This window comes from Emiliania huxleyi (assembly GCF_000372725.1).
Source record: "Emiliania huxleyi CCMP1516 unplaced genomic scaffold EMIHUscaffold_27, whole genome shotgun sequence".
NCBI lineage: Eukaryota > Haptophyta > Isochrysidales > Noelaerhabdaceae > Emiliania > Emiliania huxleyi.
The window spans coordinates 319,164-329,915 of record NW_005200011.1 but is presented as its reverse complement, the minus strand read 5'-3'; the positions used below and the strand labels follow the sequence as shown (position 1 = coordinate 329,915).

The window sequence follows — 10,752 nt, the reverse complement described above, 5'->3', positions numbered from 1 at the left end:
CGTGTCAGGCCGGCTTGCTTATTGCTCTGTTTGTCGGACGTCCGCTCAACCGCGGCTTGGCGATGTAGTCTTGCTTGTACCGTTCCTGTACGCCTCGGTACAGACCCTCGCTCCGTGTACAGCTCGTAGCTCACTACATGGTACCTCCGGTGAGATCTCCCAGGTCGACAGCGGTCTGCGAAGATTTGAGTCCCTTCGTGTGTGAGCTACGAAAAAGATCGAAAATAGTGCCCAAGGTAACCCGGGGGAACTCGCGTCCCGGAACCTCTGCCCTACCTCGAAACACGGCGGTATCGGATATACATCAGCAACCTCGTGCTGTGTCGTGGGGGCGTGTTGAGTATATGAGCGACCGACTCGAGGGTTGCTCCTGACTCTGGCCTTTTCTGGGTCACGTAGCCACACCTCGCCTCCTTGGTGCGAGTGGCTGCCAGTTCGACTCTGGGGAGGATCGAACCATCAACACACATGAGTAGCCTACGACTGACCCGTCTCCGGCCGTGTCTATGCGTTCGTAGGTGCGTTTGGTCCTCGGTGCGCCCGCTCTCGCTGCGTCGCGCGGGAGATGCATCTCTGCCGCGTTCAGAGCGCCGGAGCTGAAGCCGACGAGTTCTCCGACGAGCAGGAAGCTCAGCAGCTGACGCGTCAGCGCTTTTCATCAGCGACGCGCTGCGCTTTTCCTCGGCCGGCGCCACCACATCTGACTCTTCGCCTCTCCTGCTGCGCCTCTCACCTCCGCCTCATCCTCCGCATCCGCTCTCGCCGCCCCGACGGATGAGGCGCGGGTGGCGCTGCTCGAGCCGGAGGCGACGCCACCGTCGTCGGATCTGGCCAAGCCAACAAAACTGCGGCCGCCAGGCAACGCCTCGAGCCGTTGCTCGGTTCAGAGGTGTGCACGCATGCTGCGGGCCGCGGTTGCACGAGAGCCGACATTCTTCCTCGCATTCCGCTGGCGCGCGCCGCAGGTGATCTGACTCGGGCCGCTCGAGACGGCTTTCTCAATCTGCAGCCGCAGCCGCCTGCGTTCGCAGCTCTGGCTGCGCGCAAGCCATCCCCCCCGATCTGCGCGCGCTGATGCGGGCTGGCAGGATGATGCGGACCGGTGCCGGTCTCTGTCGCGTCCTGGCGACCGATCCTAGCGCCCTAAGCCTCACCTATGCTTGGGCTTGTATACAAGGTGCCCCAGATCAAGTCCAGATTGAGCGCAGACCGACGCAGGGAGCCGAATTTCGCTTCGCCTGCGGCGCGCAGGGGAGGTCCGGGGGGGGGAGGAAATCGAGTCGATTTTTGGAAAGAGTGCCAATCGATAGATCTCGCCGAGCCCTTTTCGACGGTGTGTCTGCGCGCTTTTTTTTCGTAGTAGAAGTATTTTTCCGAGGCGGAAACGTTAATTAGTCGACTACCTTCTCCGGGGAAAGTTATTTAGAGACACCCGCCGCCCTCCCACCCGCCGCCGCTGCCGCCTCCGTCGCCGCCACCCTCGCCGCCGCCGCCCCCCCCTACCACCGCCCAGTACGTGCTCCGCAGCTGAGCCCACGCACCCCACAGCAGCTCAGGGACACAATTAGCTCGCATACAAGTGCTGGTACGCACAGCTCGACGCGTACTCGAATGCTGCCACTGTCATTCTAGCCGGCGTCACAGCGTCGACTCTCGCATCGCGACGAGACGCACTGCTTGCCCAGACGCGCGCCTTGGCGCGCTCCTGTGGTGCAGGAGGAAGGCTGGCGGTCGTGCTGCGCAGGCCCGGCCGTCTGGCTGAAGGGAGCAGCAGCTGGCGCTCAACAGCAGCGCTGGCGAGCAACGCAGCCACACCACACTCCCGCCAAGCCACGTGTCATTTCCCGCCAAGATTTGGCGCCAAATTGGCACTTTAGTGTCCACCTAGCCACGTGGTCGCGGCCTGAAGCTCCAAGCTTCTGGGACTGAGGTCCCACATCGCTGGACTCCATTTGTGTGCAGGCGGCACCCTTCCGATCGTTCGCCGATGTCCGAAACCGGCATGTCGCTAAATAACTTTCCCCGGAGAAGGTAGGGATCCAGCTCCGGCTTGGCGCTTGCCGCAAGCAAGCAAGCAAATCCCCCGTCCTAGCTCCCTACCAGCAAGCAAATCCTTAGGGTACCCCTAGGGTTCTGAGGGCCGGATTTTTTAAGACCTTTTAAGAAATGAGGAGGTTTGGGGGCCGCTCAAATTGTCATTTAAGAGATTGCAGGCACGGGGGGTCCCTCTTTTAAGTCCGTTTAAGAAAATCGGCCTCACCGGCACGCGTCGCTGGGTTCCGCGCCGGTTTCTCCAATACTGCCGTTATTAGGCACAAACCCGCCACTGAAGACGCATGGAAGACTGCCTTCGAGCAGGCGGCCGTAGCTCCTCGGCCGCAGACCGACCCGCCCAACACGGGCGGTGCCGGACCTGCCGCGCCAAGGCCGGTCTCGATTCTCGGAGCCCCGTTTGCTCTCGAGATGTTTCGCAAGCTGCCTGCCTCTGGGTCAGTGGCCGCTGGTAACGTCGAGGCGGCCGAAGTGCTAGGCCTTTGCGACAAGATGCCGGCCCTCGGCACTTCCATGCTGCCGGAGGCTGTCCGGATTCAGAGCTTCGCAGTGGCGCTGGAGGCGGCCGCCGGCGAGGCCGCCCACACGTCTCTCCGTGGTGAGATCTCAGCAAAAGGTCAGCTGACCCTCGCCGAAGCGCGACGGCCTTCCTCGGGCGGTTCGGCCAGGCCTTCAAAGCGAGCGCGCCGTCGCCCGCGGCGCCCACTACCGCCTACGAGGCGCTCGTCCGCCGCGTCGACGCCGGCGGGCAGTTTGATGAGTTCATGGAGAAGACTATCCCGTTTATCTGCACCGATGCTGCGCAGCAGCGAGTTGCCGAGGCAGGCGGTCTTCAAGCAGATGCTTCGCGACTTCATGTCCTCCGGGCTGGCGTCGCTTCCGGAGGCTGGTCTCTCGGCGCTCGCCGGCGGCCCACCGATGCATGGACGCCAGCACGGCAGCCATCTTCATCATAAAGTGCTAGCAGGCCAAGAAGAACTCTAGGGCTCAGCCAGCATGGCGTCGCGCCCGCAGCCTCGGCGCCACATATCATCGTCCGGAGCGCTGGCGCGAACACTAAGACGGAGCTCGAGGAGGACTCGGACCAGGCGATCCTCGCCGCCGTGTCACAGCTCGACCCCAACGCCAAGGCGCTCGTCAACTCGCTCGCTACTGCGCTCGAGTCTGACGGATCGCCCTCCAACATCGCCGCCACTGTCGAGGCGATCGAGACGACGGGAACCGGTGCGCTGCCTTCTGACGTGCAGCGGCTCCTATTGCGCGTAGAGAGAGCATCACACACCTAGCCTCGAGTATGCCGGTCGACGACCAGTTGGTTGCCAGCATTCGGTCGCTTCGCCGTGCATGCCTTCGCCGTTTGGAGCTGTTGCACCATGCTGGCAGCTCGGACAAGCGGTGGGACGAGAGGCAGCTTCGCAATGTGGACCGCATCCGCTGCGGGCGCCTCGGAAGCGTCGATATCGCTGTCTTCTCTAAGGAGGGCGATTCCGCGACCGGCTTCTCGGCCAACGCCCCGCTTGTCCACTTCAACAAGCTATCCGATCCGGGTGCTGAGCTCGCTGCTGGCCGGCCCCAGATCTTCTTCGCCATCTGGGCGCGAGCGCACCTTCACGGTGGCTACTCGAGCGCCGTCACCAGCCTTGGAATTGCAGTCTCCGGCTTCTACACAAATCCGAGACGGTTACTCTACACAAATCCGAGACGGTGACGGGTGTTGTCTCGGTGGTCTCAGGCCCAGTGAGGTAGTGCATCAGACTATCCCGGATCCTGCTGAACAAGCTCCTCTTGTAGCTCGATCGGTCACACCGCCACCGCCGCCGACGTCTCACAGTGAGATGATGGAGAGGGGGGACGACACTGCTTCGGCAGCGTGCACCTCGATCCTGTACCGTGTTTGTTATGACCCCCCCCAATGAACACTCCAGTGAGGGAGGGCGAGACGATCGAGGGGTCCCGTACCATGCGGAATCGGCCCTATCCAGTGCTCAAGTGCTCAAGCATAGATTCATAGTCTCCACTCCACCTTGATCCAAGGGCTCACAGGCCGCTCAAGTCTTCATGCTTTAATTTGTATTTAATCATTAAATGCCAAGCATCTTGGGGGATGCGAAGCATCTTCAGATCAACTATTCAGGCATCTTAGATAGTTGATACAAACCATCTAGAGATGGGCTCGGCGACGGGCGACCGCCGCAGAGCGTCGCGGAGACACCGATCAGGGATCAGCGTGCATCCTAAGTACGTAAGTAGCGGGGTGCATCTTGGATGCATATTACGGGGTGTGGACCCTGAGTTGACCAGGGGTTGTGCGCTGGGCCCTCCTGCTCCGCCGCAGGCGCCTGTTGATAGGTCCATGTGATAGCCCTGGATGGGCAATGCATACGCCTCACTGGACCTCAGATCGCCCGACCGCGTCCCGGTGCTCTGCCGTCGGATTTGTGACGCCGCCGCACCGCGCCGCGGCCGGGGGCCCTCCGGAGGCCGAGGATGGCCGTGGCGGACCGGGACGAGCTCTGGGAGGGGGGGTGTCAGTGAGTATATTGCAGAGACTAACCATGTGCACAATAACTCTCAGTCTAGCTAAGCGAGGGGAGGCGATTCCGGGGCCGTACAGCAGCTTGATGGTGCTTCGCCGGCGTGCGTCCCGGAGCGGTGCCGGAGCGCGGCGAAATCGAGGGACACCGTCACCGACGAGCGCGTTGGACTTTTCACTCCGGACAAAGACCGCTGCACAGCGGATGGTATGGGCCGTGCAGCGGTCATAGCGGCGAGGCGCGGGACCGTCTGTGGCGAAGTGGGTCGCGTCCCTCGATTTCCTCAACTCACGGTCCTCTCCCTCTATCTCAAGATGCGCATATCATCTGCAGACGGACCAGCAGGATGGCCCCCTGCACAGGCTTGAGGCTACGGTAATGCGTAACGGAAGGGCGATTGGGGTAAATCGTAAATGCATCGCTCCGTTCGTTTTTTGGTTTGGGCTTTCGGGGGGTCCGTGTTTGCGGTCTCGCCTCTCGTCCTGAAAACTTTAAGAAGACCATAACCTCCCGAGGCGCTGCGCGCTGATCTCTACGAGAGGTTGAGGTGCGTGCCCATATCCCCTATATGGAGGCCCTGGGGATGGGGGGAGACTACCCACGCACGCATGCGTGTCTCCCCCCGGTCAACTGCCCTGTGGTTCTCCCTTCCCTCGCTCTCTCTTGCTGCTCTCGACCGGTTGTCTGACCCGCGCCGCCACTCTCTCCCGGAAGCCACGGCTGCCGCGTCGCCAGCCGCCGCTCGAGGGGCCGACCGAAGAGCTCGCCGAAGAGGCGCGCGCACTGCCCTGCCCCGCCGGCCCCTCCGGCTCGCGCCCCGCGCGTAGTAGAGCCGAATCCGCCCGGATAAGCGCGTCGGCGGGCGCGTCCAACGCGCCGCCTTCCTGCTGAGAGCCCCCCCCTCCAGAGCCCTGCTCCACGTACCAGCGCCGGTCCCAATCAAACGCGTACGCCGACAGGGTCGCGTAGACCGCCGCGTGCCGCAGAAAGTAGAGGAGCGCGCCGCCGACCGCCGCCTGCGGCAACACGGCGGTGCTGCGACAACACCGGGCGGTGAGGTCGGCGGAGGAGGAAACAGCGGGTCGATAGGGAAGCAGAGGGTGGGAAGCGTCGGGCTCGAGTCCCGATCTATAGGAACCGAACGTGGGATAGGCAGCGGTGTGTGGTGCAGCAACCTCGACCCCCCCGAAACCCGCGCCGAGCGCATCGAACCAATCGGCGGCGTCGAACGCGAGCGTTGTTGCGCCGGCGAACAGCAAAACAACCCCGTCCGCCGCCGTCCCGCCGCCGCCGCCGCCACCCGGCGTGACCTCGGCCGAAGTGGTCGAGCCGATGAGCCACGCGGTGCGCCACTCGGAGATCGATGCTGCCTACAGGGGCGGCTCCGAGCGGTTCCGAAAGCTCCTCCCCGGGGGGGATGCGTGTTCTCCCCTCTTCCACGCGGCCGCCTCGAGATCGAAGCGGCGAGCGAGCAGCTGCCGCATGTCGCGCATGTGCAGCGCGCCTATAGAAACGACGTCTGCGACGCGTCCGCGGCGTGTCTGACGGCCGCGCCTGTCGCGCGTAACGAACGCCAAAGAGCAGCGCCACGCGGCTGCACCTACGGGACGCGTCACGGGCGCGTCCTCGACACACCTCTCGACCGTCGCAGCGGGTGTTTTGCGGCGACACCCAGCCGCCGCCGCGCGACCCACCTCCTCCACGGCGCGCGCGTTGCGCTGCCGCACCATCTCCCCGGCCACAGTCCGCCCCTGAGACCTGCGGGGGTGTTGTGGAGCACGTGGGGCGCTCTCGTCTCGGGGGCCTCCGGAGGGGTCGATCGGAAGGTTGCGAGGCTGGGCCTCCGGAGGGGTCGATCGGAAGGTTGCGAGGCTGGGCCTCCGGAGGGGTCGATCGGAAGGTTGCGAGGCTGGGCCACGGCGGGCGGGGCGCGGCAAGGGAAGGTGAGGAAGCGGCTTGAGGAAGTGTCCCGCTCACCGGTCGCCCTGGGCGAGCGTTTGCGCGAGTGCGAGAGAGCGGGCCTGGGCGCCAGGGGAGACGAAGGAGAGGTGAGGGAAGAGGGAGGAGGGAGGAGGGGCGAGGGAGGAGGGGGGAGGGAGGAGAGAACGAGGACAGGGGAAGAGGGGAGAAGAAGAGAGACGTTGAGAGGCCATCGCGCCGCAGCGAAGTCGCCGCGTAGGGCCGCGCGCGCAATCGGCCGCAACGCCGGGGCAGGCGACGCGCCGCCCGAGGCTATCCAGTCATCGAGGAGGAGCAGCAGCTCGGGCGCCTACGCGCGAGGGCTCAGCAGCAGTCCGAGATGCTCTTTTCCATCTCGCCGGGACAGGGAGTGGCTCAGGCGCCGGCAGCGCCCACGCCGCCAGCCGAAGAGGGACCCGAGCCGCGGCGCCCGTCCCGGGTGCAGATGCGCCGCGCACAAGCCCACCCAACGCCTCGGCCGCTCGGTCGAGCAGCGGCCCTCCCGTGGCGAGCGAGGAGGCCGCCTCGCCCAGTTCAGCGCTCAACATGTCCGAGTGCACAAACGGGTCGCCGCAGAGATCGAGCGCGTCCATCTGAGCGGTGAGGCCGTACTGAGCGGCGAGCACTCGCTGCTGATCGCTCGCCTGCAGCGGCCGCACGAGCCGGCGAGCGCCGTCGGCGCCACGTTCGAAGCAGCTTCCGTCTGCGATCATCTCAAAGAGCACGCGCTCGTACCGTGCGGTGCAGGCGTCCTGCCGACGTAGGGTTGCGAACGGGTTTGAGGGCGCCTCCAGTTGCTCGCGCGGCGAAAGGGGCAGGGCAGCGGCCTTAATGCCCGCGTAGTACTCGCCCGATGCAAGGTGGACAGTCGAGAAGAGGTCGACTGTCAGGCGTGAGCCGGAGGCGCGGTCGCGGAGGGCGCACGAGACGACTGCGGTCTCGACCGCCCACGCGCCCCGTGAGGTTGGCCGTAGTCGGAGGTAGGGCGAGCCGGCTGCCGATAGAAGGGTCATCATGATGCCCATGGAACAGACAGGACCCAGAGGGCTGCAGGCCCACAAGCGGAGGAGCCAGCAGGGTCCTCGGGCAGGAAGGCACGCGGGCGAAGGTCGGAGGCGGATCCCGGTGCAGAGGCCGAGGAGAATTCTTAAGCGCAAGCCTCTCGCACAGCACACTGGCACGACAAGGGCGCGGACTGGCGCGGACGAGGAGAATTACACTGGTCAAACTATTAGCCTCATAATGAGGAACTTGCTAATAGCGATTTCAAATAGTGCTACTATTAGCTCAGAGGGGCTAATAGTGCAATTATTAGGTGTGCTAATAGCCGATGTCCTAATAATGGACCCTCATAATGCGCACTTAGCGATTTCGCGATTCATGCCGCATGCTTCACGGCGCGCCCCGGCCTAATAGCTGGGCCTCATAGCGACATGCCGGCCACGGAGCTCGTCGCGCCCATGCCGCCATCGGCGCCCGCTGACCATCTGGCGTGCAGCGAGAAACCCTCTGCGAGCTGGCGCCAGCGTGGTGGTTTGGCGGCGTGCGGCGCAGCGCTGGTCTTCTTGGCGTCCATCCACGGTGATCGCGGACGGATCCGGCGAGAAGCCTTGCGCTGCCATCGGTCAAGGCGCAGCTGGACGAGACGATGCGAGAGGAAGGCCGGCGGCTTTTCGAAGCGCAGCACGACCTGCGGCGCCCGGCGCGCTGATGCCGACCACTGCAGGGTTTGTTGTCGACGAGGACTGAGGTCCTGTTTTTCTTGTTTGACTTGGCTGATTTGAGAGTCGCGCACAGCACACTGGCCAGTGTGCTCCTCGCTCGCTCCGCTCCCCGCTCGGCTCGGTGAGCTGTCGCCCACCAGCGCGCGGCGACCGCGCGCACACCACCAGCGCGCGGCGACCGCGCACACCGCGCCCGCCGGCTCTCCGCCCTCCTCACCACCCGTCGGCGCTGTCCGCAGGCATGTGAGGCGGAACGGCGACCGCGCAGCGCGCGCGGGTGTGGAGAACGTGATCATCTGCTGCCGACGCGATCGACCGCCGGGCTTCGGCCCCTCGCCGGCGCAGCGCCGGCGAGGTCCTGGGTCATCCCCGGGCGGCGGTCCGGGCGGCAGCAGATCTCTGCGCCGCCCGCATCCTGTTCGTGATCAGGGCGTGCGCAGTTTGAAATTGCAAGGTCCGAGCGCGCGCCCGCGCCCGCCGCGCCCCGCACGCAGCCACATCCTGCGTTCTGCGGCGGCAGCGGCCTTATCTCTCTCTCTCCCTGCTCTCCCAAGCCGTGCGCACCGTCGCCGCGCGCGCGCGCCGCCGCAAGCTGCCGGGCTGACGCTCGTCCCCGTGCCCCTGTTGCGCAGGCAACACCCGCGCTCGTGCGGACCGCACGACCAGCTTCCTGCTCGCGCCGCCCTCGCTGTGGCCCGGCGTCTCCGCCGGCGGCTGGTGCGTCAAGGTGATGAAGAGCACCACCAAGCCTGACGTCACCACGGTCAAGTTCAACGACTCCACGGTGACCTTCTCGTTCGCCGTGGTTGCCTCATGGAAGCCCGTCTCCTAGAGAGTCGGCGCCATCGCTCTTGCCGCGCCGCGCGTAGTGCGCGTCGCGTGGGTACCGCACTATTAGGGCACTATTAGGGCACTATTAGGCTCTCATAGTGCCCTAATAGCGCCCTAATAGTCGCTATTAGCCCTTCTCATAGTGGTGTTCTCATAGCTCCAGACGTTATGAAGCTCAGCTATTAGCTCCTCTGAGCTAATAGTAGCACTATTTGAAATCGCTATTAGCAAGTTCCTCATTATGAGGCTAATAGTTTGACCAGTGTAGCGGAGCGCGAGATTGCGAGAAGCGGCGAGAGACTGCGAAGAGAGATAGGAAGAGGCAGACTCCCTAGGGTGGGCGACGGCTAGCGCACCACACACCTCTCCTTAAAATCCCTGTGTGGTGGCGGCGTGCCGTCCCATCCTTGGTCCCATCCCAGGGTAGGCTCCGCCTCACTGCATCTCGGACTGGATTCCACGAATTGATTTTCCTAGCGTCGTCAAAGTGAGCTGAAAGCTCGCTCAAGAGCCGATGTCACCCGCCGACCGCCTCCCATCTCGCCGCTGCTCTGGCGGGGCGGCGGCGGGGCCTGGCGACGGCGCGCGGCGCATGTGCCGTGGCAACCCACCGGGCCGGCCGGCCGCGAAGGCGCCGACCGGCGATCGCCACCGCGCCCCGCCTCGGAACGCCGTTTCCGCTTGGCGTCCGAGGCGCTCGGCGTTCCCGCTGGAGCGCGAGATCGGACCGGGTCTGACGCTCCTTTTCTCGCCGTAGGCACGGCTGGCCGGCTGGACCAGCGGAAAAACAAAAATCGGATACGTCAATCCTCTCCGGCCAGCCTCGGGCTAATTAGAACTGCAAAAAATCGGAGGTTTCCGCCGCCCCGGATTCCACCTCCCTGGCCCTCCACGCCCCGCGCGCGCGACCGTATCACCGCCGCAGTCGGCCTCCCCGCCCCGCGCGCTGTAGGAGCGGCGCCCACCCACCGGAGACGCCTTCCCCTAGACCGCCCGACCACCCCACCCCCTTCGGCAGGTGCCTCGCACGTATTTCGAGCGCGAGAGGCCTCCTTTGAGGTGGCGGCCGGCCGCCGCTTCTCGCGGTGAGGCGGCATGAGGCCGTCCCCCCTTCGCGTTCGAAGGCGGGCCGGCCACGGCACCGGCTGTCGCGGCTCGAGGGCGGCAGGCGAGCCGCCCCCCCCTCCTCCCTCCCTCCGCCGCTTCCTCGCTTCCCCGCAGCGCTGCCCACGGCACCATCTCCTGGTGCCCCGCTGCCGCCCCACCCGCCGCGCCGCCCGCCGCCGATGGCCCGGCCGCCACCGCCACCGTCGGCGGCCGCCTCCCGCCCACCCGCACCGCCGCCCCAGCCACTGCCACCCGCGCCGCCGCCTCTCCCAAAGCGCGCGACGGCCCAACCTCGCGTCCGGCGCCGCTGCGGCCGCGCCCCCGCTGCCCGCCATCCGGCCGACTCCGAACCCGGCACCGGGCAAGACTCCGACTATTCGACTGGTCTTGACACCACCTCGACTCCGCAACCACGAGGAAGCTTGGGTCTAAACTGATCGGTAACCGACGGACCCCCCCTCCGCCCTCGAGCTCCGACCATGGCGGAAGCGGTTCCCCCTCCCCTTTCTCGCCGCCGCTAGCGAGAGAGGGAGGATTTGATTTGA

At 65.4% G+C, this 10,752-nt stretch overlaps 3 protein-coding genes across 3 annotated transcripts; 2 read left to right on the top strand and 1 right to left on the bottom strand.

Moving 5' to 3' along the window:
- Nucleotides 1–5,118: 5,118 nt before the first annotated feature.
- On the bottom strand, nucleotides 5,119–7,570 carry EMIHUDRAFT_206614 (hypothetical protein; the record flags this gene model as incomplete). Its single annotated transcript, XM_005776968.1, has 5 exons — nucleotides 5,119–5,150; nucleotides 5,371–5,602; nucleotides 5,897–5,956; nucleotides 6,727–6,855; nucleotides 7,004–7,570. The coding sequence occupies 5 exons, from the start codon at nucleotides 7,568–7,570 to the stop codon at nucleotides 5,119–5,121; spliced, it is 1,020 nt and encodes a 339-aa protein (XP_005777025.1).
- A 408-nt stretch (nucleotides 7,571–7,978) lies between these two features.
- Nucleotides 7,979–9,101, top strand: EMIHUDRAFT_206613 (hypothetical protein; the record flags this gene model as incomplete). Its single annotated transcript, XM_005776967.1, has 5 exons — nucleotides 7,979–8,126; nucleotides 8,203–8,272; nucleotides 8,509–8,557; nucleotides 8,699–8,723; nucleotides 8,902–9,101. The coding sequence occupies 5 exons, from the start codon at nucleotides 7,979–7,981 to the stop codon at nucleotides 9,099–9,101; spliced, it is 492 nt and encodes a 163-aa protein (XP_005777024.1).
- Nucleotides 9,102–9,614: 513 nt separating this feature from the next.
- EMIHUDRAFT_310269 (hypothetical protein) lies at nucleotides 9,615–9,857 on the top strand (the record flags this gene model as incomplete). Its single annotated transcript, XM_005776966.1, has 1 exon — nucleotides 9,615–9,857. The coding sequence occupies one exon, from the start codon at nucleotides 9,615–9,617 to the stop codon at nucleotides 9,855–9,857; it is 243 nt and encodes an 80-aa protein (XP_005777023.1).
- Nucleotides 9,858–10,752: the final 895 nt, after the last annotated feature.